This window comes from Diadema antillarum, unplaced genomic scaffold (genome assembly GCF_040938485.1).
Source record: "Diadema antillarum isolate AM-2024a unplaced genomic scaffold, OU_Dant_1.0 seq00001648_RagTag, whole genome shotgun sequence".
In the NCBI taxonomy this organism is placed as follows: Eukaryota; Metazoa; Echinodermata; class Echinoidea; order Diadematoida; family Diadematidae; genus Diadema; species Diadema antillarum.
The window spans coordinates 98,031-123,421 of record NW_027272349.1 but is presented as its reverse complement, the minus strand read 5'-3'; the positions used below and the strand labels follow the sequence as shown (position 1 = coordinate 123,421).

Below are 25,391 nucleotides of genomic sequence, written 5' to 3'. Positions count from 1 at the left end.
TCCCGAGTGCATGTTAGGAGCTCAATAACCAGTAATCATACAGCCCACGAGCTAGTGAACAAGGCACACGAACTCGACATCAACTAAAATACTAGTAGGCCCACGAGCTATACGGTCTACGAGTTGGATATTGAGCTATACGGTCTACGAGTTGGATATTAAGCTAAAATGTCCATGTGCTCGATACTATACTAGGCAAAAAAAGGCCAACGAGCTCAACACTAACCAAAAAAGACCCACGAGCTTGGCAGTACACCACGAGGCATAATATACGTAATGACATGCTCGTGGATTTTTTTTTTTTTTGCCCAATGTCGAGTTCGTGGGCCTTAATTGCCTCGTGTCTAGCTCGTAGGCCAATTTCACTTGATGTCTAGTTCATACGCTCGTGGGTTGTATGACTCATGGATTTTTTTTTTTTATAGATCGGCCGTATGAGTCGTGCATGGGTGCAAAGAGCTCGTGGGATGACCATGAATCCCTAGGAGCAAAGGAGGGAGATTATTCTGAAGTTGAACGTAACCACCTGATCAGTCGTGGCCGAGAAATCATATTTCACACCATGATCACGTTGAGAACAAATAAAGCTCTGTCAGACGAACAATACTGGTACAGGTTTTGATTATAATGACATCTAAAAATTAGTGGAATTTAAAATAACTTATGTTTTCAAACTTCGCTGATATAAGTCACAACTATATTAAGTGTATATATACTTCCTAAACTAGTAGACGTACCTATGTTATTGTCTCGCAAGTGTTCCAATGGACTGTCCACAATGTCTGCTTTTACTCCTTGTATAACTTTAATTTGGTATGGAATTGCACTATCATGCCGCATATAGTGTGAAGGACTCACTAAATGAATAAAAATGAAAATAAACAGGATTATGTGTGTGCATTATGTACATGGGATTGTATACTCATACTGTATATATATATATATATATATATATATATATATATATATATATATATATATATATATATATATAATAAGTACGGGAGAGAGAGAGAGAGAAGGAGAGAGATAGATAGAGAGAGAGAGAGGTTTATCATACATAGGACGTTTAGGAGGAAATCCGACCACAGGAAACTGTGAGTATACACAGCGATCTAAACGATAAACAGCAACAATAGCCAACAGATTGGATATTTCATGACTAGACACAAACATCTTTGGAAAGCTATTTTTTTAATTCACAAATCTATTGTTTTCAATACATTTTGGCAGGGTAACAGATTAGCAGGTGAATGCTGTTTTACATAAAGGCCCTTTACAATCTAACTTTATGAATATAAAGTTACATTTCATGAATAACAAAGAAAAAAAGATGAAGTTTCAACTTCGTTACCGGTGGTTTATCATTGTTTGAGAGGAGTACGATATGAGACACAGTTGGTGTGGACAGTTTATGGTCGCACACGTGTTTGCGGAACGATCTGCACGGGGTTCAGCCACAACAGCCTAGTGTCAATATGACATACCTTTACCAATGAGAAAACGCCATATGTTTCCAAAGATTAGTATGAACATTCGGAAAAGCGCATCTATATCTGCCATCGCTGGCTTATGCTGGGTCAGAAAAGAAATCTTTCTCCTGCCGGAATCGGACCTACTGTGAGGCTTCTTGTTCCAGTCTTGACTGCTTCAGAGACCAACATTTTCTATGAAAATGGCCAGGATCCTTCTATTAATGGCCCTCCTGGGGACGGTGTGCTGGTCTCCGGCATCTTCCTTGAAGATTTCTGCCTTCAACGTCCAGACCATGGGAAAGGCTAAAATGGACAAACCTGAAGTGGTCACTATTCTGACGGACGTATGTCACCTTCAGCTACTTTCGTAAAAATGTATCTGTTCATGCTCCATTTAGTTGGAACCACTGCAAAGGCCCTGAAGAGTTTTTTGTTTTTTGTAAATCTCGTAGTAAACGATTCTTTTCACGGTTTTGTAACGTATTTTTCTCAAAATTAGATTTCACGTTTAAGTCTAAACACCTTCAACTACTTTCGTATCGCAAAAACGTGAAGCATTATCATAAGACGTCTTCTCTTGTGAAGTAGGGCTCAGTATGGGTAAAAAACAGTGAGGCTTCCGCTACATGACATAAATTACATAAGTCCTAAATAAGCATTCATTCATTCAAGCGTATGGCACAGAGTGTGCCCGGTTGATACCTTTTGCTGACTATTACAAGTCACCTGGGGTGAACCACGAGGGGTCGGCATCATTCGCCCGTTTTCTTGTGAGGGTGGGTAGGGGGACCCTTCACCGGGTTGGCACCCTCCTCTTTGTGATGAATGAATGAAGTGGGATCTTTAAATAAGCGATATCACTGTTTTAATTTGACATAGACGATATAGGAGGAAAGATTTATGTTTCTCGTAGACGAATGTCGAAGATTTTTTTCCCCTGGTACTTCCTGTATGGGGCTGATCCATTGTGACATTTTCAACACAGCAGTCTACGTCACATTCTCGAGTTCTTTACAATCATTTGATCTGCCATTTCTTTGCCACCCTTTCTCGTGCTTTCATATGATGCAGATAATCCTCAAATACGACATGATTCTCATCCAAGAGATAAGAGATAGTTCCCAAGTGGCTATCTATGAACTGCTGGACGAGGTTAACAGGTAGAATATAATGTCATCAAACCTGTTTGTTGTTGTTGTTGTTCTTGATGTAATCCTTGTTGCTCCTCTTACAAGCATTTCTAGTAACGCTGTAAAGTCGGTGCTCTTCAGTACACGATAAGACTGTTATTGCTGGAATCATGCATAGTGAACAAATTGAAGAATTTTTTATGAAAACGAGTCTTTTTTATTGTTATCGTTTATGATTCCGCGTCACCAGCAAGCTTGCTATCTTTTCAAGTAACTATTAATTATTTATATTGGATCAAAGCTTTTGGTATATTTTGGAAAGGTCTTGGACTCAAACATACATCCTTGTTTTTTATCTTTATTTATTTCATCTAAACACCGGCCCTAACAATGACTTGTGATGGTATGCATGTCACTTTACCGCCTTCCAAGACATCTGTCTGTAGCAAATACCTCGTATTGTTCTTTTCACTTATTTATCTTTGTTTCCTGTAATTCAAGAATACATAGACCCAGTATTAAGGAATATTAATTGAATGAACCTTTTGTTCTTTGCACATATCAAAAACTGATTATCTTCAGGAAATCATATAGGGTTAGGTTTTATACACTAATCTATAATTAGTCACTCTCTTACAGACTGACTTTATGAAATTATTTAAAGAATACCTTCCATGATCGAAGTAACAAAACATGAATGATTACAGACATCAGTTTACTCAGTGGCCGTGATAAGTTCGGTCTTCTTCATGCATGACATTTGCCGTGCTTTGTGTTCAATGCAACTTCACAGGCCTGAAGTGATATGTATTGAGGTTTTCTGAATTCATAAACAAATTATGCCATAGGATGTGTCTGTCAGTCCTAGACTGTAAATAGAAATTATCCACCAACATGTGATCTCAGAAATGGTCCTATGGACATTGCTTTGTAATACTTTTAACCATGCTCTTTGATTGATGTGCATAACTTAAAAACTGTTGCTTAATATCCCATCAACATTGCTCAATACACAGTGTTTCATCCCAGCAATATGACATAAGGATGTCCACACGAGCCGGTCGAAGCTCATACAAGGAGCAATATGCATTTTTCTTCAAGTAAGTACCGTAGTCCTTTACTTTGCAAGAAAATCAACTCTTTTATGACCATAGGCACATTGTTAATTAATAATGATTCCATTACCGGTTTAATTCATCGTATGCGCAAAGTATAAACACAGCAATGAACATTGATGGAAAAGTATAATTTCAAACGACTAGGACATGTCTTCCTGAAGAATACATCTGAAAGGCCCATCAACAGTTTGGTACCATCCCCCCCCCCCTTCTCTTGAGATTGAAATACTCATTATGGAAATGCGGGTAGATGCCATGAATAATGTGTATTGATAGCTTGTACTTGAACGTGAACTTGAAATTTATTCTGTTTCATTAAAAAAAACATATAATTTGTACAATAACAAACTAAGGACAGGGAACGAGTACATAAACATGCAATACATAACATAACTATAATGATAACTACAAATGAAACATGGAAACTGCAAAAGACCAGGGTCTTGTCGGGGTAGTCCCCAACAAAGAGAATAAGAGGAAATAATATTACTTTATGATCAAAACATTACAAAAACAGACACAAAAAATACATTTTCGTTATAAAATTAAGTAATGGTGATAAGTCATATATACCCCTAGAAAACAAAAATCACACAATTATCTATAATCATCGTGTATTCCACAATAGCAACTTTAACCATAGGAAATATCTTTTAAGATTCTCCTTAAGAATTATTTGTAGTTGGAGAACTTGTAACTGTATCTGGTAAAGAATTCCATAATGAGTGTCCAGTATGTCTGAGTGTGAGTATTATACATCTTATCTACTTTAAATAAAATTATATTTTTTACTGTTTCGTGTGTTGTGACTAATCATTAGATTTAAACATACCAGAAAACATCATCATTATGTCACAAAGATATTTGCGATATTTGTGCTGATGGTAAAACATTAGAACTTTAGAACATTATCACTTTCTCTGTTGCTCTCGCAGAACAGACAATATGACTGTCGTAGACTCGTTCGAGTACCCTGACGACGGGGATAAGTTTGAGCGGGAACCATTCGTGGTGTTGTTTGATGCGCCTTCTACAGGTAAGCACGTTTCATGTTTTTTCATTCTGTTTTAATCAACTGACTACATAGGCAAGCTGTATTATTTTCCACCCAACTATCACACCCCAATATATTGCCATGAGCACCTGCGAACTTGATCAACATTTCTAGCTCTGTCCCAAGCTCTTTATTCTTAATATGAAATGGCATTTAGTAGCAACAAGTATACGTAAAGCGAAATTAAATACACAAATAAACTGATCTTTAACATCCGTACAGCTTGTTTGCCATTGACGTTTTGCATACCTTACTATACCGATTGCAAACCATAATTAAATAGGAGGCGAATAATCGTAACTCGGATGTAGACAAACAAAATCGTTTTCCAGCTCTCGTTCGTTAAAAAGAAATAATGAACGGTTCTAACAACACCAAGGCGAAGAATAGCATCCTCGCAAGCGACTATACATCCATAATCCAGTAACGTGGTTGATACCGTTTTATCATTGTTTCTCTTCCAACACCCGCTATACACAACTGATATCAAGATGATTTTAAATTGGTGATTGTACCACTGCAATAGCAACAAAGACAATCCAATAAAAATTAATGAAACAGAGTAACAGTGATTAGATGATAATTCATAGAATAACCATGATTGTATTAATAAATATGAAAACACGATGTTCTTACCGATCACTTTGGTGCTCTACTAATATAATGATAATAGTAACTACTGCAAGAATAATAGAGTAGATATGACTATCAGTAACAATAGAAACAGATATGAGTTCATTGTTTATTGACACACCTGTGAGACGCCAGTGTGACAAAATGCTTTTTCATGACACACATGAAACTCACCATGCACAATTCTAGAGTGCGCAATGCCTTCCGCACCCGTCTCTTTTGCATACAGCATATCGTATACACATGATTATTAGGTGATACGCTATCAGCGTATCACCTATTGTGATTGTCAAAATCTCTCTTTATTTCTTTTTATTAGGTGATACGCTATCAGCGTATCACCTATTGTGATTGTCAAAATCTCTCTTTATTAGGTGATACGCTTTTAGCGTATCACCTATTGTGTTTGTCAAAATCTTCCTTTCTTTCTTTTTATTCTTCTTTCTTTCTGGCACATTTTGTGTCGTGAATATCTCAACATTGACATGACGGAATAACATGACATTTTCAGTCAACATGTCTCATGACAATATCTAGTCACAATAAGGTTTTCATGACAGTAACATATCTATGACGTCATCTAGGCGCCATTTTGTGATTTTCGGACCATGTTACATGATCGATCATAACTTCATAACTAAAGGTCATTTCTGTATCATTTTCGTTGGACGTAAAGTTCAGGTCACGTTCTATATTACATTTTAATGCTAATTACCTAGGACATCATTACGCGCGCATTAGCGCGCGTCAAAGTTTTTAAATGCTTAAAACGACTTCCCAATGGGAAATCTCGAAGTTTCAGACAATTTTAAGCGTTCCGCGCGTTCGCGTCCGTCCGCGCATTTCCGCGCGCAGTGCGCGTAAGCAACATGAAAATGCACATTTTTTGACAGATTTGGATTCCTGATACATTAAGTATTAATATCCATTGATTTCCGATCAATTTCGACCTATAACAAAGGAATGCGCTGGCGTCAAAGTTGAAATTTCGTGTGCGCGTCTATATGGAAATATAGCGAAAAACATGTCTTTGTTTATTTCGCCATAGCTCTTTAAAACGTCAGGTGACCCTATGTTTTTATTGCATATTACAAAAGCATATGAATTGAAAATAACGTTTCAAGTATCAATATTTCAGTAAATACATTATGACGTCATCATATCATCATCTGAAATCAAAAAAGTGGAATTAATTTTTTGAGGTACTGTTTCTGACATTCATTTGCTCGTATCTCTGTTGTTTAAGCTCAATATCATCCCAAATTCAGATATGTTGTACTTTGAACATTTGCCTTTTAAGTCCAAGTCATGGTTTTGAAATTTGATGACGTCATAATACCTTAAATTGTGATTAAAGGTAAAGATGCAAAATCGGACAAGTTTACGTGTTATGTCTATGGGAGGTGATTTTTTTTAAACCATGCATTGACTTGACAACGTTTAAGCACCTTTATCTCAGCTGATTTTGCTTCATTTCCTCTGAAACTTAAGTATGTTGTAGCTGAGACAATAAGCTTCAGTAATCATGCATTTTATTTTTTGAAATCTCATCATCAGGTTGACAATTTTGCAGTTTAAAACTGAAAATGAGAATGGAATGTGGACATAACGATTCCCGATTCATCTTTCACATACATAAGTTTACGTTCCTCATATTTTCTCGCCGAGACGTATGGCCGAGTGGTTAAAGGCGACGTCTCAGAGACGTGAAGTTGCGGGTTCGAACCCCACAAGATCACGAAACAAAATACTTAGCTATTTTACTTTTTTTCTTCAATTTTGTATTACATATTCGTCCATGTAGAAATCACGTTCGTATATAAACGCACCTATACACACACACAGACACACAGACACACACCATATCCCTCTTTTTTTTGTGTTGGAGACCACATTGCTTCGACTGCTGCAAAATTCTGCAGGCTGACTTTGTCAAACCGATCATAGTATGTAATGACGACGACGGAGGTGTTGTACTTTGAACAATTTTCTTTCAAGACCATGTCATTGTTTTGTAATTTGATGACGTCATTACACTGAAAATTGTGATTAAAGGCAAGGTATCAAAACCAGCCGATTATAGGTTTTATGTCTGCGGGACGTATTTTTCCCAAGTTGCCAGAAATGGTATAGCGACCTCAGTCGTTACAAGGCCGCTTTTCCGTCTAGCAATGCAATAGATGTTCACACGGCCGCGTTAGTTGAGTGGGCATTGACTTTCCCCCCGTTATATCTATACATTGTTGTTGTTTTTCTGTCTTACCATTTCCGTGGATGACCCGTGGCCGAGTGGTTACAGAAACGGTTTCGCATGCACGCTCAATATAACTTCAAGGTGCCTATATCACATTCTTTTCTTTGTCGATCACAGATGACTGTCATCTGATGACCACAAGCGTATCACCTAACTCGTCCTCAATGTGACGAGTTTTCATGTCTCGTTTCTTTTTATTCTTCTTTCTTTCTGGACAATTTTGTGTCATCAATATCTCAAGAATGACATTACGGAATAACATGACATTTTCAGGGAACATGTCTCATGACAAAATCTAGCCACAATAAGGTTTTCATGACAGTAACATATCTATGACGTCATCTAGGCGCCATTTTGTGATTTTCGGACCATGTTACATGATCGATCATAACTTCATATCTAAAGGTCATGTCTGTATCATTTTCGGCGGACATTAAGTTCAGGTCACGCTCTATCATACATTTTAATGCTAATTACCTAAGACATTATTACGCGCGCGTACGCGCGCGTCAAACTTTTAAAAGGCTCAAAACAACTTACCAATGGGAAATCTCGAAGTTTCAGACAATTTTAAGCGTTTCGCGCGTTCGCGTCCGTCCGCACATTTTCGCGCGTAGTGCGCGTAAGCAAACTGAAAATGCACATTTTTTGACAGATTTGGATTCCTGATACATTAAGTAACAATATCCATTGATTTCCGATCAATTTTGACCTATAACAAAGGAATGCGCTGGCGTCAAAGTTGAAATTTCGTGTTCGCGTCTATGTGGAAATATAGCGAAAAACATGTCTTTGTTTATTTTGCCATAGCTCTTTAAAACGTCAGGTGACCCTATGTTTTTATTGCATATTACAAAAGCATATGAATTGAAAATAACGTTTCAAGTATCAATATTTCCCTAAATACATTATGACGTCATCATATCATCATCTGAAATCAAAAAAGTGGAATTAATTTTTTTGAGGTACTGTTTCTGACATTCATTTGCTCATATCTCTGTTGTTTAAGCTCAATATTATCCCAAATTCAGATATGTTGTACTTTGAACATTTGCCTTTTAAGTCCAAGTCATGGTTTTGAAATTTGATGACGTCATCATACCTTAAATTGTGATTAAAGGTAAAGATGCAAAATCGGACAAGTTTACGTGTTATGTCTATGGGAGGTGATTTTTTTTAAAACCATGCATTGACTTGACAACGTTTAAGCACCTTTATCTCAGCTGATTTTGCTTCATTTCCTCTGAAACTTAAGTATGTTGTAGCTGAGACAATAAGCTTCAGTAATCATGCATTTTATTTTTTGAAATCTCATCATCAGGTTGACAATTTTGCAGTTTAAAACTGAAAATGAGAATGGAATGTGGACAAAACGATTCCCGATTCAGCTTTCACATACATAAGTTTACGTTCCTCATATTTTCTCGCCGAGACGTATGGCCGAGTGGTTAAAGGCGACGTCTCAGAGACGTGAGGTTGCGGGTTCGAACCCCACGAGATCACGAAACAAAATACTTAGCTATTTTACTTTTTTTCTTCAATTTTGTATTACATATTCGTCCATGTAGAAATCACGTTCGTATATAAACGCACCTATACACACACACAGACACACACACACACGCCATATCCCTCTTTTTTGTGTGTTGGAGACCACATTGCTTCGACTGCAGCAACATTTTGCAGGTTGACTTTGTCAAACCGATCATAGTATGTAATGACGACGACTGAGGTGTTGTACTTTGAACATTTGTCTTTCAAGACCATGTCATTGTTTTGTACTTTGATGACGTTATCACACTGAAAATTGTGATTAAAGGCAAGGTATCAAAACCAGCCGATTATAGGCTTTATGTCTACGGCGCGTATTTTTCCCAAGTTGCCAGAAATGGCATAGCGACATCAGTCGTTACAAGGCCACATTTCCGTCTAGCAATGCAATACATGTTCACGCGGCCACGATTGTTGAGTGGGCATTGACTTCTTCCCCCTGTAATATCGATACATTTCTTTTTTGCCTTACCATTTCCGTGGATGTCCCGTGGCCGATTGGTTAGAGAAACGGTTTTGCATGCACGCTCAATATAACTTCAAGGTGCCTTTATCACATTCTTTTCTTTGTCGATCACAGATGACCGACACCTGATGACCCCAAGCGTATCACCTAACTCGTCAGCGTGACGAGTTTCATATCTCGTTTCTTTTTATTCTTCTTTCTTTCTGGACAATTTTGTGTCATCAATATCTCAAGAATGACATTACGGAATAACATGACATTTTCAGGGAACATGTCTCATGACAATATCTAGCCACAATAAGGTTTTCATGACAGTAACATATCTATGACGTCGTCTAGGCGCCATTTTGTGATTTTTGGACCATGTTACATGATCGATCATAACTTCATAACTAAAGGTCATTTCTGTATCATTTTTTGTGGACATAAAGTTCAGGTCACGTTCTATCTTACTTCTTTTGATGCTAATTACCTAGGACATCATTAAGTGCGCGTAAGCGCGCGTCAAAATTTTAAAAGGCTCAAAACAACTTTCCAATGGGAAATCTCGAAGTTTCAGACAATTTTATGCGTTTCAAACAATTTTGCGCGTGCGCGTCCGTCCGCGCATTTTCGCGCGCACAGCGCGTCAGCAACATGAAAATACACTTTTTTTGACAGATTTGGATTCCTGATACTTTGAGCAACAATATCCATTGATTTCTAATCGATTCCTACAAATAACAAAGCAATGCACTTGCGTCAAAGTTCAAATTTCGCCTGCGCGTCTATGTGCAAATATAGTGAAAAAACATGTCTTTGTTTATTTCGCCATAGCTCTTTAAAACGTCAGGTGACCCTATGTTTTTATTGCATATTACAAAAGCATATAAATTGGACTTGACGTTTCAAGTATCATTATTTCCATAATTACATTATGACGTCATCATATCGTCATCTGAAATCAAAAAAGTGGAATTAATTTTTTTGAGGTACTGTTTCTGACATTCATTTGCTCGTATCTCTGTTGTTTAAGCTCAATATTATCCCAAATTCAGATATGTTGTACTTTGAACATTTGCCTTTCAAGTCCATGTCATGGTTTTGAAATTTGATGACGTCATCATGCTTTAAATTGTGTTTAAAGGTAAAGACGCAAAATCGGACAAGTTTACGTGTATTGTCTATGGGAGGTGATTTTTTTAGAAACCATGCATTGACTTGACAACGTTTAAGCACCTTTATCTCAGCTGATTTTGCTTCATTTCCTCTGAAACTTATTTATGTTGTAGATGTGACAATAAGCTGCAGTAATCATGCATTTTATTCTTTGAAATCTCCTCATGAGGTTGACAATTTTGCAATTTAAAACTGAAAATGAGAATGGAATGCGGACCAAACGATTCGTGATTCATCTTTCACGTACATAAGCTTACGTTCCTCTAATTTTCTCGTCGAGACGTATGGCCGAGTGGTTAGAGGCGTCGTCTTAGAAACGTGAGGTTGCACACGTACGGGTTCGATCCTCACAAGAGCACGAAAGAAAATAATAATTTTTTTTTTAACTTTTTTTCTTCAATGGAGTACTACACCTTCGTCCATGTAGAAATCACGTTTGCATGTAAACACACCTATACGCACACACTCACACAGTATACCTTTGTTTTGCGTTGGAGACTGCATTACTTCGTCTGCTGCAAAATTATAGTTTTGCAGGTTGGGCTTTTCAAACTGATACAGTATACTGTAACAAAATGAAATTTGTTCATATCAATTCAGTAACACAATGTAGTCGTGGTTACTTTGTGCTGATTTATACATGTAACAAGCTATACATTGTAAAAAAGGTATTCAGTCTTCTGTATTGATGATTATTTGTCAATTAGTGGTTTTTGTGGAGTTTCAGATAGTGATAAAAAGTATGGATGATAAGTGCAGCGATAATTCCTATAGTTAGTTCAAAGCTGTGTTACAGATGTTTGATACATACATTTAGCATTGTGTGTGTGTATATACGTGTGTATACAGGTTGGCCATATGACACATTCTAGACAATTACTCTTAATTGATTAGCAAACGTGATCAGCTATGGAACTGAATATGGTACTAATGTATGATGTTAATGATTCTAATTAAACTGTGACGAGTTTAAAGGGATAGCGTAACTGTGTGTAAAAATAAGGCAATTATAAGGATATTTTAGGGCAATTTGATAACCATGCCTATAATAATTTCATACAGGTACTAATGCCTCCCTCATATTCATGTGATAGATCGTCATGTCAATAGCAAACTGACAACGTATGATGAACGTGTTATATATTGAACAACTGTCTTTCAAGTCCATAACGTTCCCCATATTTTCCCGTCGAGACGTGTCGCCGAGTGGTTAAAGGCGACGTCTCAGAGACGTGAGGTTGCGGGTTCGAACCTCACAAGATCACGAAACAAAATACTTAGCTACTTTACTGTTTTTTTTTCTTCAATTTTGTATTACATATTCGTCCATGTAGAAATCACGTTCGTATATAAACGCACCTATACACACACACAGACACACACACACGCCATATCCCTCTTTTTTGTGTGTTGGAGACCACATTGCTTCGACTGCAGCAAAATTTTGCAGGTTGACTTTGTCAAACCGATCATAGTATGTAATGACGACGACTGAGGTGTTGTACTTTGAACAATTTTCTTTCAAGACCATGTCATTGTTTTGTAATTTGATGACGTCATTACACTGAAAATTGTGATTAAAGGCAAGGTATCAAAACCAGCCGATTATAGGTTTTATGTCTGCGGGACGTATTTTTCCCAAGTTGCCAGAAATGGTATAGCGACCTCAGTCGTTACAAGGCCGCTTTTCCGTCTAGCAATGCAATAGATGTTCACACGGCCGCGTTAGTTGAGTGGGCATTGACTTTCCCCCCGTTATATCTATACATTGTTGTTGTTTTTCTGTCTTACCATTTCCGTGGATGACCCGTGGCCGAGTGGTTACAGAAACGGTTTCGCATGCACGCTCAATATAACTTCAAGGTGCCTATATCACATTCTTTTCTTTGTCGATCACAGATGACTGTCATCTGATGACCACAAGCGTATCACCTAACTCGTCCTCAATGTGACGAGTTTTCATGTCTCGTTTCTTTTTATTCTTCTTTCTTTCTGGACAATTTTGTGTCATCAATATCTCAAGAATGACATTACGGAATAACATGACATTTTCAGGGAACATGTCTCATGACAATATCTAGCCACAATAAGGTTTTCATGACAGTAACATATCTATGACGTCGTCTAGGCGCCATTTTGTGATTTTTGGACCATGTTACATGATCGATCATAACTTCATAACTAAAGGTCATTTCTGTATCATTTTTTGTGGACATAAAGTTCAGGTCACGTTCTATCTTACTTCTTTTGATGCTAATTACCTAGGACATCATTAAGTGCGCGTAAGCGCGCGTCAAAATTTTAAAAGGCTCAAAACAACTTTCCAATGGGAAATCTCGAAGTTTCAGACAATTTTATGCGTTTCAAACAATTTTGCGCGTGCGCGTCCGTCCGCGCATTTTCGCGCGCACAGCGCGTCAGCAACATGAAAATACACTTTTTTTGACAGATTTGGATTCCTGATACTTTGAGCAACAATATCCATTGATTTCTAATCGATTCCTACAAATAACAAAGCAATGCACTTGCGTCAAAGTTCAAATTTCGCGTGCGCGTCTATGTGCAAATATAGTGAAAAAACATGTCTTTGTTTATTTCGCCATAGCTCTTTAAAACGTCAGGTGACCCTATGTTTTTATTGCATATTACAAAAGCATATAAATTGGACATGACGTTTCAAGTATCATTATTTCCATAATTACATTATGACGTCATCATATCGTCATCTGAAATCAAAAAAGTGGAATTAATTTTTTTGAGGTACTGTTTCTGACATTCATTTGCTCGTATCTCTGTTGTTTAAGCTCAATATTATCCCAAATTCAGATATGTTGTACTTTGAACATTTGCCTTTCAAGTCCATGTCATGGTTTTGAAATTTGATGACGTCATCATGCTTTAAATTGTGTTTAAAGGTAAAGACGCAAAATCGGACAAGTTTACGTGTTATGTCTATGGGAGGTGATTTTTTTAGAAACCATGCATTGACTTGACAACGTTTAAGCACCTTTATCTCAGCTGATTTTGCTTCATTTCCTCTGAAACTTATTTATGTTGTAGCTGTGACAATAAGCTGCAGTAATCATGCATTTTATTCTTTGAAATCTCCTCATGAGGTTGACAATTTTGCAATTTAAAACTGAAAATGAGAATGGAATGCGGACCAAACGATTCCTGATTCATCTTTCACGTACATAAGCTTACGTTCCTCTAATTTTCTCGTCGAGACGTATGGCCGAGTGGTTAGAGGCGTCGTCTTAGAAACGTGAGGTTGCACACGTACGGGTTCGATCCTCACAAGAGCACGAAAGAAAATAATAATTTTTTTTAAACTTTTTTTCTTCAATGGAGTACTACACCTTCGTCCATGTAGAAATCACGTTTGCAAGTAAACACACCTATACGCACACACTCACACAGTATACCTTTGTTTTGCGTTGGAGACTGCATTACTTCAACTGCTGCAAAATTATAGTTTTGCAGGTTGGGCTTTTCAAACTGATATAGTATACTGTAACAAAATGAAATTTGTTCATATCAATTCAGTAACACAATGTAGTCGTGGTTACTTTGTGCTGATTTATACATGTAACAAGCTATACATTGTAAAAAAGGTATTCAGTCTTCTGTATTGATGATTATTTGTCAATTAGTGGTTTTTGTGGAGTTTCAGATAGTGATAAAAAGTATGGATGATAAGTGCAGCGATAATTCCTATAGTTAGTTCAAAGCTGTATTACAGATGTTTGATACATACATTTAGCATTGTGTGTGTGTATATACGTGTGTATACAGGTTGGCCATATGACACATTCTAGACAATTACTCTTAATTGATTAGCAAACGTGATCAGCTATGGAACTGAATATGGTACTAATGTATGATGTTAATGATTCTAATTAAACTGTGACGAGTTTAAAGGGATAGCGTAACTGTGTGTAAAAATAAGGCAATTATAAGGATATTTTAGGGCAATTTGATAACCATGCCTATAATAATTTCATACAGGTACTAATGCCTGCCTCATATTCATGTGGTAGATCGTCATGTCAATAGCAAACTGACAACGTACGATGAATGTGTTATATACTGAACAACTGTCTATCAAGTCCATAACGTTCCCCATATTTTCCCGTCGAGACGTGTCGCCGAGTGGTTAAAGGCGACGTCTCAGAGACTTGAGGTTGCGGGTTCGAACCCCACAAGATCACGAAACAAAATACTTAGCTACTTTACTGTTTTTTTTCTTCAATTTTGTATTACATATTCGTCCATGTAGAAATCACATTCGTATATAAACGCACCTATACACACACACAGACACACACACACGCCATATCCCTCTTTTTTGTGTGTTGGAGACCACATTGCTTCGACTGCAGCAAAATTTTGCAGGTTGACTTTGTCAAACCGATCATAGTATGTAATGACGACGACTGAGGTGTTGTACTTTGAACAATTTTCTTTCAAGACCATGTCATTGTTTTGTAATTTGATGACGTCATTACACTGAAAATTGTGATTAAAGGCAAGGTATCAAAACCAGCCGATTATAGGTTTTATGTCTGCGGGACGTATTTTTCCCAAGTTGCCAGAAATGGCATAGCGACCTCAGTCGTTACAAGGCCGCTTTTCCGTCTAGCAATGCAATAGATGTTCACACGGCCACGTTAGTTGAGTGGGCATTGACTTTCCCCCCGTTATATCAATACATTGTTGTTTTTTTGTCTTACCATTTCCGTGGATGACCCGTGGCCGAGTGGTTACAGAAACGGTTTCGCATGCACGCTCAATATAACTTCAAGGTGCCTATATCACATTCTTTTCTTTGTCGATCACAGATGACTGTCATCTGATGACCACAAGCGTATCACCTAACTCGTCCTCAATGTGACGAGTTTTCATGTCTCGTCTTCTTTCTTTCTGGCACATTTTGTGTCGTGAATATCTCAACATTGACATGACGGAATAACATGACATTTTCAGTCAACATGTCTCATGACAATATCTAGCCACAATAAGGTTTTCATGACAGTAACATATCTATGACGTCATCTAGGCGCCATTTTGTGATTTTCGGACCATGTTACATGATCGATCATAACTTCATAACTAAAGGTCATTTCTGTATCATTTTCGTTGGACATAAAGTTCAGGTCACGCTCTATCTTACTTTTTAATGCTAATTACCTAGGACATCATTACGCGCGCATTAGCGCGCGTCAAAGTTTTTAAATGCTTAAAACGACTTCCCAATGGGAAATCTCGAAGTTTCAGACAATTTTAAGCGTTCCGCGCGTTCGCGTCCGTCCGCGCATTCCCGCGCGCAGTGCGCGTAAGCAACATGAAAATGCACATTTTTTGACAGATTTGGATTCCTGATACATTAAGTAACAATATCCATTGATTTTCGATCAATTTCGACCTATAACAAAGGAATGCGCTGGCGTCAAAGTTGAAATTTCGTGTGCGCGTCTATGTGGAAATATAGCGAAAAACATGTCTTTGTTTATGTCGCCATAGCTCTTTAAAACGTCAGGTGACCCTATGTTTTTATCGCATATTACAAAAGCATATGAATTGAAAATAACGTTTCAAGTATCAATATTTCCCTAAATACATTATGACGTCATCATATCATCATCTGAAATCAAAAAAGTGGAATTAATTTTTTTGAGGTACTCTTTCTGACATTCATTTGCTCGTATCTCTGTTGTTTAAGCTCAATATTATCCCAAATTCAGATATGTTGTACTTTGAACATTTGCCTTTCAAGTCCAAGTCATGGTTTTGAAATTTGATGACGTCATCATACCTTAAATTGTGATTAAAGGTAAAGATGCAAAACCGGACAAGTTTACGTGTTATGTCTATGGGAGGTGATTTTTTTTAAAACCATGCATTGACTTGACAACGTTTAAGCACCTTTATCTCAGCTGATTTTGCTTCATTTCCTCTGAAACTTAAGTATGTTGTAGCTGAGACAATAACCTTCAGTAATCATTCATTTTATTTTTTGAAATCTCATCATCAGGTTGACAATTTTGCAGTTTAAAACTGAAAATGAGAATGGAATGTGGACAAAACGATTCCCGATTCAGCTTTCACATACATAAGTTTACGTTCCTCATATTTTCTCGCCGAGACGTATGGCCGAGTGGTTAAAGGCGACGTCTCAGAGACGTGAGGTTGCGGGTTCGAACCCCACAAGATCACGAAAGAAAATACTTAGCTATTTTACTTTTTTTTCTTCAATTTTGTATTACATGTTCGTCCATGTAGAAATCACGTTCGTATATAAACGCACCTACACACACACACAGACACACACACACGCCATATCCCTCTTTTTTGTGTTGGAGACCACGTTGCTTCGACTGCTGCAAATTTTGCAGGTTGACTTTGTCAAACCGATCATAGTATGTAATGACGACGACGGAGATGTTGTACTTTGAACAATTGTCTTTCAAGACCATGTCATTGTTTTGTACTTTGATGACGTCATCACACTGAATATTGTGATTAAAGGCAAGGTATGAAAACCAGCCGATTATAGGTTTTATGTCTACGGCGCGTATTTTTCCCAAGTTCCCAGAAATGGCATAGCGACATCAGTCGTTACAAGGCCGCATTTCCGTCTAGCAATGCAATACATGTTCACGCGGCCACGATTGTTGAGTGGGCATTAACTTTTTCCCCCTGTAATATCTATACATTTCTTTTTTGCCTTACCATTTCCGTGGATGTCCCGTGGCCGAGTGGTTAGAGAAACGGTTTTGCATGCACGTTCAATATAACTTCAAGGTGCCTATATCACATTCTTTTCTTTGTCGATCACAGATGACCGACATCTGATGACCCCAAGCGTATCACCTAACTCGTCAGCGTGACGAGTTTCATATCTCGTTCTTCTTTCTTTCTGGACAATTTTGTGTCATCAATATCTCAAGAATGACATTACGGAATAACATGACATTTTCAGGGAACATGTCTCATGACAATATCTAGCCACAATAAGGTTTTCATGACAGTAACATATCTATGACGTCGTCTAGGCGCCATTTTGTGATTTTTGGACCATGTTACATGATCGATCATAACTTCATAACTAAAGGTCATTTCTGTATCATTTTTTGTGGACATAAAGTTCAGGTCACGTTCTATCTTACTTCTTTTGATGCTAATTACCTAGGACATCATTAAGTGCGCGTAAGCGCGCGTCAAAATTTTAAAAGGCTCAAAACAACTTTCCAATGGGAAATCTCGAAGTTTCAGACAATTTTATGCGTTTCAAACAATTTTGCGCGTGCGCGTCCGTCCGCGCATTTTCGCGCGCACAGCGCGTCAGCAACATGAAAATACACTTTTTTTGACAGATTTGGATTCCTGATACTTTGAGCAACAATATCCATTGATTTCTAATCGATTCCTACAAATAACAAAGCAATGCACTTGCGTCAAAGTTCAAATTTCGCCTGCGCGTCTATGTGCAAATATAGTGAAAAAACATGTCTTTGTTTATTTCGCCATAGCTCTTTAAAACGTCAGGTGACCCTATGTTTTTATTGCATATTACAAAAGCATATAAATTGGACTTGACGTTTCAAGTATCATTATTTCCATAATTACATTATGACGTCATCATATCGTCATCTGAAATCAAAAAAGTGGAATTAATTTTTTTGAGGTACTGTTTCTGACATTCATTTGCTCGTATCTCTGTTGTTTAAGCTCAATATTATCCCAAATTCAGATATGTTGTACTTTGAACATTTGCCTTTCAAGTCCATGTCATGGTTTTGAAATTTGATGACGTCATCATGCTTTAAATTGTGTTTAAAGGTAAAGACGCAAAATCGGACAAGTTTACGTGTATTGTCTATGGGAGGTGATTTTTTTAGAAACCATGCATTGACTTGACAACGTTTAAGCACCTTTATCTCAGCTGATTTTGCTTCATTTCCTCTGAAACTTATTTATGTTGTAGATGTGACAATAAGCTGCAGTAATCATGCATTTTATTCTTTGAAATCTCCTCATGAGGTTGACAATTTTGCAATTTAAAACTGAAAATGAGAATGGAATGCGGACCAAACGATTCGTGATTCATCTTTCACGTACATAAGCTTACGTTCCTCTAATTTTCTCGTCGAGACGTATGGCCGAGTGGTTAGAGGCGTCGTCTTAGAAACGTGAGGTTGCACACGTACGGGTTCGATCCTCACAAGAGCACGAAAGAAAATAATAATTTTTTTTAAACTTTTTTTCTTCAATGGAGTACTACACCTTCGTCCATGTAGAAATCACGTTTGCATGTAAACACACCTATACGCACACACTCACACAGTATACCTTTGTTTTGCGTTGGAGACTGCATTACTTCGTCTGCTGCAAAATTATAGTTTTGCAGGTTGGGCTTTTCAAACTGATACAGTATACTGTAACAAAATGAAATTTGTTCATATCAATTCAGTAACACAATGTAGTCGTGGTTACTTTGTGCTGATTTATACATGTAACAAGCTATACATTGTAAAAAAGGTATTCAGTCTTCTGTATTGATGATTATTTGTCAATTAGTGGTTTTTGTGGAGTTTCAGATAGTGATAAAAAGTATGGATGATAAGTGCAGCGATAATTCCTATAGTTAGTTCAAAGCTGTATTACAGATGTTTGATACATACATTTAGCATTGTGTGTGTGTATATACGTGTGTATACAGGTTGGCCATATGACACATTCTAGACAATTACTCTTAATTGATTAGCAAACGTGATCAGCTATGGAACTGAATATGGTACTAATGTATGATGTTAATGATTCTAATTAAACTGTGACGAGTTTAAAGGGATAGCGTAACTGTGTGTAAAAATAAGGCAATTATAAGGATATTTTAGGGCAATTTGATAACCATGCCTATAATAATTTCATACAGGTACTAATGCCTCCCTCATATTCATGTGATAGATCGTCATGTCAATAGCAAACTGACAACGTATGATGAATGTGTTATATATTGAACAACTGTCTTTCAAGTCCATAACGTTCCCCATATTTTCCCGTCGAGACGTGTCGCCGAGTGGTTAAAGGCGACGTCTCAGAGACGTGAGGTTGCGGGTTCGAACCTCACAAGATCACGAAACAAAATACTTAGCTACTTTACTGTTTTTTTTTCTTCAATTTTGTATTACATATTCGTCCATGTAGAAATCACGTTCGTATATAAACGCACCTATACACACACACAGACACACACACACGCCATATCCCTCTTTTTTGTGTGTTGGAGACCACATTGCTTCGACTGCAGCAAAATTTTGCAGGTTGACTTTGTCAAACCGATCATAGTATGTAATGACGACGACTGAGGTGTTGTACTTTGAACAATTTTCTTTCAAGACCATGTCATTGTTTTGTAATTTGATGACGTCATTACACTGAAAATTGTGATTAAAGGCAAGGTATCAAAACCAGCCGATTATAGGTTTTATGTCTGCGGGACGTATTTTTCCCAAGTTGCCAGAAATGGTATAGCGACCTCAGTCGTTACAAGGCCGCTTTTCCGTCTAGCAATGCAATAGATGTTCACACGGCCGCGTTAGTTGAGTGGGCATTGACTTTCCCCCCGTTATATCTATACATTGTTGTTGTTTTTCTGTCTTACCATTTCCGTGGATGACCCGTGGCCGAGTGGTTACAGAAACGGTTTCGCATGCACGCTCAATATAACTTCAAGGTGCCTATATCACATTCTTTTCTTTGTCGATCACAGATGACTGTCATCTGATGACCACAAGCGTATCACCTAACTCGTCCTCAATGTGACGAGTTTTCATGTCTCGTTTTAATTTCATTTGAAATGACATATTAATGTACGCTGTAATGTAAACAACCATGGTTTTGGTGACAGATACACACCAGTTTCTCAACAACTTTTTGCACACGGTTGTTATCGCCAGTATATAAAAGTCCATGTATACTGCAAGCAATGATAAGCATTTTATAACAGACACCTATACCAGACGTATTGTGCGTCTTATTCAATACATAAATATGACTATAATAAAAAAACAATAAAAAAACGTAGAACAATACAAAATAACAACAACAAATATTACCCGCCTTCTTTGGTTAGTAAGTGCCAGTCGAGCACAAGGTCTGCTGGGGAAACAGTTTTTCACATATCAATTTGATGTTCAATCTATAACAAACGTATATGCAAGCTGTTGGCTTTTTAAGTTTTTAGTGAAATCTACACCTGTCATTTTCGCTCACTTTCACTTATTTCATGCTTGCTGACTTTCACCCTATCATGTTAAATTTGTGTCTTTCCCAGCCGTTGGACAGTTCGCAGCGATGGCTCTGCACGCAAAACCAGATGACGCCGTGGCTGAAATCGACTTAACCACTGACGTGTACGACTACACTGTCAGTCAGTGGGGTATAAACGTAAGATTCTGAATCTATGTATTCCTATGATTTCGTGCGATTCGTGTTTCACTCCTTTTCAATGGAACTTGGCTTTCCTTACTTTTTTTACTCGCCATTGTCAATATTCTACTAAATATCATTTCTCATCTATTTATTTTTCGCTAAAATTCTTAAGGTAATGTTGTCACCCTTGGAACACTTTGTTTGTGTCTGGGAACATTGTGTACACAAGAGAACAAGGGGTGTTCTATAATAGACCTTATACGCTGAAAATAGTCTCCAATATAACTTCAGGTTCCGAATATTGAGTTCTCACCTGTTGACAACTAAAAGTATCTGGTTTTGTATTTTTGTGATTAAAGGCTCACTCGCCCGACCCTGTAAGTAGGACTAAATCATTTCACCCATAACGTTACCCTCATGACTGGCCGGTTTGTGTTACAGACTGTTAAAATTCACAGGACGACTGAAAGAAGGCTTATATCACCAAATTCTATAACTAGGGATGGGAAAAGGTAACTGAACTTCATATCAACCTTGTGTCATTTGCTTTGTTTGTGTTCGTTTGACTTTTTTTTTTCAGGATGTTGTCATTATGGGAGACCTGAACGCTGATTGCGATTACGTCAGAGACGAAGACTGGACAAACATCCGATTGCGAAGCGAGAGTCGCTTTGAGTGGGTTATACCGGACGACGCTGATACCACAGTCTCTGGGAACACCGACTGTGCGTATGACAGGTCAGTTGTGCACTCTTTCTTGTCTTCCATGTACATGCTGCCTTTTGACGTTAAGGCACGTTATGTAATATGTATCTTTATTCTTGCTTTACATTTTATTATGCATTTCGGGGTGTTTTTATTTTTATTTTTTTGTGGGGGTTTATTGGTGTTTTTTTTTTCATTTATTTATTTATTTTTTTATTTATTTATTTTTTTTTTTTTTGGGGGGGGTGTTCAATAGGAGCCGATTTGTATAACCGCGTGGACATATATCTGTAGAATAAACACTGATTCACTCTCGCAGTATTACATTTCACGCAGGGTGACATATACTAACTCGTTCAGTCGTAACTATAACAGAGATTCTCTCTCTCTCTCTCTTTCTCTCTCTCTCTCTCTCTGCCTCTCTTTATCAATCTATCTTTTATTCTCATTAACAAGCAGTGCGCCGACTTATATCACATGACACAGTTTGCAGTAACCGGTCATTAATTCTTAATGAACTGATATGTTTATTTCATTGCTGTTAGTGATTACTTTGCTAGCTGTTCTTCTGCACTTCCTTTCTATCTCTATCTCCCTCCCCCCATTTGAATTTGTTCGTCTTGATCGATTGAATTTCTAGCACGCCTGCCTTTGTCCCCGTGTATATCGAAAGTTATTACTATCATTTTTTGTTGTTGTTGTTCATGCACCAGGTTCGTGTTAGCGGGAACCCAACTTTGTAACTCCTATTCCCAACCCGCCGTCTTCAAGTTCGACGACTTCTATAATCTTGACTACTACGCGGTGAGTTCTTTGTCCTTTGACTGATAACACGAATGAGTGTCCACTACTCTAATCGGCTGTTGCTTGTCATTCTCTCCTGTTCTCCTGCATTCAATTTGGGAACATTTAATCTTGGAAGCTTAGATGTTTGAATTTTCTTTTCTTCATGTCTGCTCAATAAGCCAGTTCGGGGTTAGCTCATGGGCACATGAGTACAAGTGGCCTTTCTTCTTTCTCAGTTGATTAGGAACTCCACTAGTTTCAAGCGACAGAAGGCATAAGCTTGCCCAACCTAACGATTTATGGAATTCATCAGTCATGTTGAAACAAAGGATAAACTTGCGCAGACCAGGTGACCAGAATGATCCTTCCATTGGCATTTGGAAAGCATCCATTTCATTATTTTGCATTGAATGTAATAATAATCTCTTTCTATTGATATTGTCAGGTGGATGTGCTGGCAAGCACCACTTGAAAGAGAAGGATCACTTGAATTATCATTACATCACATAATATGCTTATCTCAGTGAATTTGAATACCGCCATGATCTGCTGATACCTTTTTCTGCTCATGCTCAAAGTGGAACCCCGAATTGGCTTATTGTTTTGAGCTATATAAGCAGTTCTCTTACAGCAAACCGAACTGGTTGTGATCTGTAGAAAGGAATCATTGGCTCTGTACATATTTTACTAAGGTTAGCGAAAACATATAACTCCGCAGTCTGACCCCTTCTTTTATTGTCCAGTTTCGTAAAGAATACGCAGGGGCGAAAATACGTTTCAACCACCCTCTCTTTCACTGAGTTATATCAAGTTTAGTATTTTTTATGGCGCTACGTCTAAAATGACAAGGCTTTTTCTGTCGATTAAAAAGTTATGGCAAGTAAGGTATGTTTTCTTATGGTGTTGTTCTTGTTGCATATGACACACATTACATATCACATTATTACGTTCATATCAATATCAATGAACTAAAGACGAAATTGAAAATAATGAATAATTGAAATTATTGTGAGTTCAAACTTGTAAAGTCATACATCTTGCAGACGCAGTGTGTAGCGTTAGGGATAAAATCGATGTACATTATCTTTCTTGATTGAAAACTTTTTTTTGGTACCTTGAGTCCGAGGCGAAGTCTCTATACTTCTTCACATGTAACAGCCACTTTTCATTTAGCAAGACGAAGCGCATCTTGCTCATTTTTCATAGGAGAATGGTATACCTCATTCAAGGAGGCATGACGTGTAGTAAGTGAATCACACCCGGCTAACTAGCTGTCAGAGACAGAGAAATGGGCACTTTCGCTAATCAACACGCTTAGTTGTCCTTAATCCGTATTTTGTTTGTCATTATGATTTGTCTCTGTGACCCATATTTTCTTTTCTTTTTTATTACAGGCAAAGGATGTAAGCGACCACTATCCAGTGGAATTGAACCTAGATTAAAGATATCTACGGGAAGTATTGTGAACAAAAATGAATCAATCAGTAAATCAGTAGGTGAATAAATGCATTAGTCGATTTAAAGGGACTAACTGAATCACACCTAATATATCAAACTATCGCCGTTAGAAATCAGCAGATACGTTAAATAGGTGCAGTCCATACGATTGCATACTCAGTAAAGCTACCTACAAAATCGAGAAAGCATCGGTTCAAAGCCAAGCATAAGCAGTGAACTGTATGTGCATTCTTGATATGAAATCAGTCCTCAGCTATACCGGCTTGAACTCTGCTAGCTGGTTATAGACTCCGTTTCTACGGCCAATGTAGATTGACATCTTGCTATTTTCACCATGAGTTTCAAATGGTGTTTACTGGTAGCGTCAAGAAAATATCAAGAAATTGACTATATTGACTGTTATATAATGACGCACACAAAATCTGCCATGACAAAATCTTGAGAGGGATTTGCGATCACAATGTCCTATCATGCTGAATGAAATATAAGACAAATATAGACAGTTAAACTGCTCCCTTATACCAGGGAGGTGAGACAAAAATCTTCTCACCTCCTTGCCTATACAAACACTATGTCTTGGTAGTTTGAAACGGACGAAACAAATAATACTGACTAATGGCAAAGTGTGACGGCTTCATTACAGTATGACATTTTGATGAAATAATTCTACAATGGAACATAAAATAAAAGTCTGTTTAAAGAATAGGAGTCTTTTCATGCCAATTGCTTCCCGTTTTGAATAAACGCATAAATTGTCGAATCAGTAATTTGGCTGCTGTTATTCAATGAACATTTTACGTTGGTGTTTTGGAATGTATGCCAGTTTGTATGTGATTTTGTCTGTGCTGCCGTGTGTGCTAGTAACATGTAAGCGCAGACCTCCCGACAGAGTAAGTGTATTGGTGTATGTTTATTATAAAGAGAACCAATACCGAGTGTCAGAGTTCTGTTATATTGGTTTGAATCAACTTCGAGACTAACGATAAATCACTCATGCAGAATGAAATGTCACTATCAACACGATACAAGCCAATGTTGAAAAGATAATACACACTTTGGTTTGTACTTTTTTTTTCTAAACAACCAAATCAATTGATGAATTAACAAATACTTAAATCGATGAATATCATTCCCTCAATCAATTAACACTCAATAATGAATTTAAAGAC

General features: G+C 37.5%; 1 protein-coding gene across 1 annotated transcript; it reads left to right on the top strand.

Annotated features, from left to right (window-relative positions):
* Positions 1-1,675: 1,675 nt before the first annotated feature.
* LOC139711329 (deoxyribonuclease-1-like) lies at positions 1,676-24,206 on the top strand. Its single transcript, XM_071623226.1, has 8 exons — positions 1,676-1,819; positions 2,547-2,635; positions 3,622-3,705; positions 4,659-4,759; positions 21,176-21,288; positions 21,854-22,011; positions 22,692-22,782; positions 24,159-24,206. The coding sequence occupies exons 1-8, from the start codon at positions 1,676-1,678 to the stop codon at positions 24,204-24,206; spliced, it is 828 nt and encodes a 275-aa protein (XP_071479327.1).
* The last annotated feature ends 1,185 nt before the right edge of the window (positions 24,207-25,391 follow it).

Coding starts and splice junctions, on each gene's coding strand:
- LOC139711329 (XM_071623226.1), top strand. CDS start 1,676: ATGGCCAGGATCCTTCTATTAATGGCCCTCCTGGGGACGGTGTGCTGG. Junction 1,820..2,546: donor TGGTCACTATTCTGACGGAC/GTATGTCACCTT, acceptor CATATGATGCAG/ATAATCCTCAAATACGACAT. Junction 3,706..4,658: donor CAATATGCATTTTTCTTCAA/GTAAGTACCGTA, acceptor TTGCTCTCGCAG/AACAGACAATATGACTGTCG.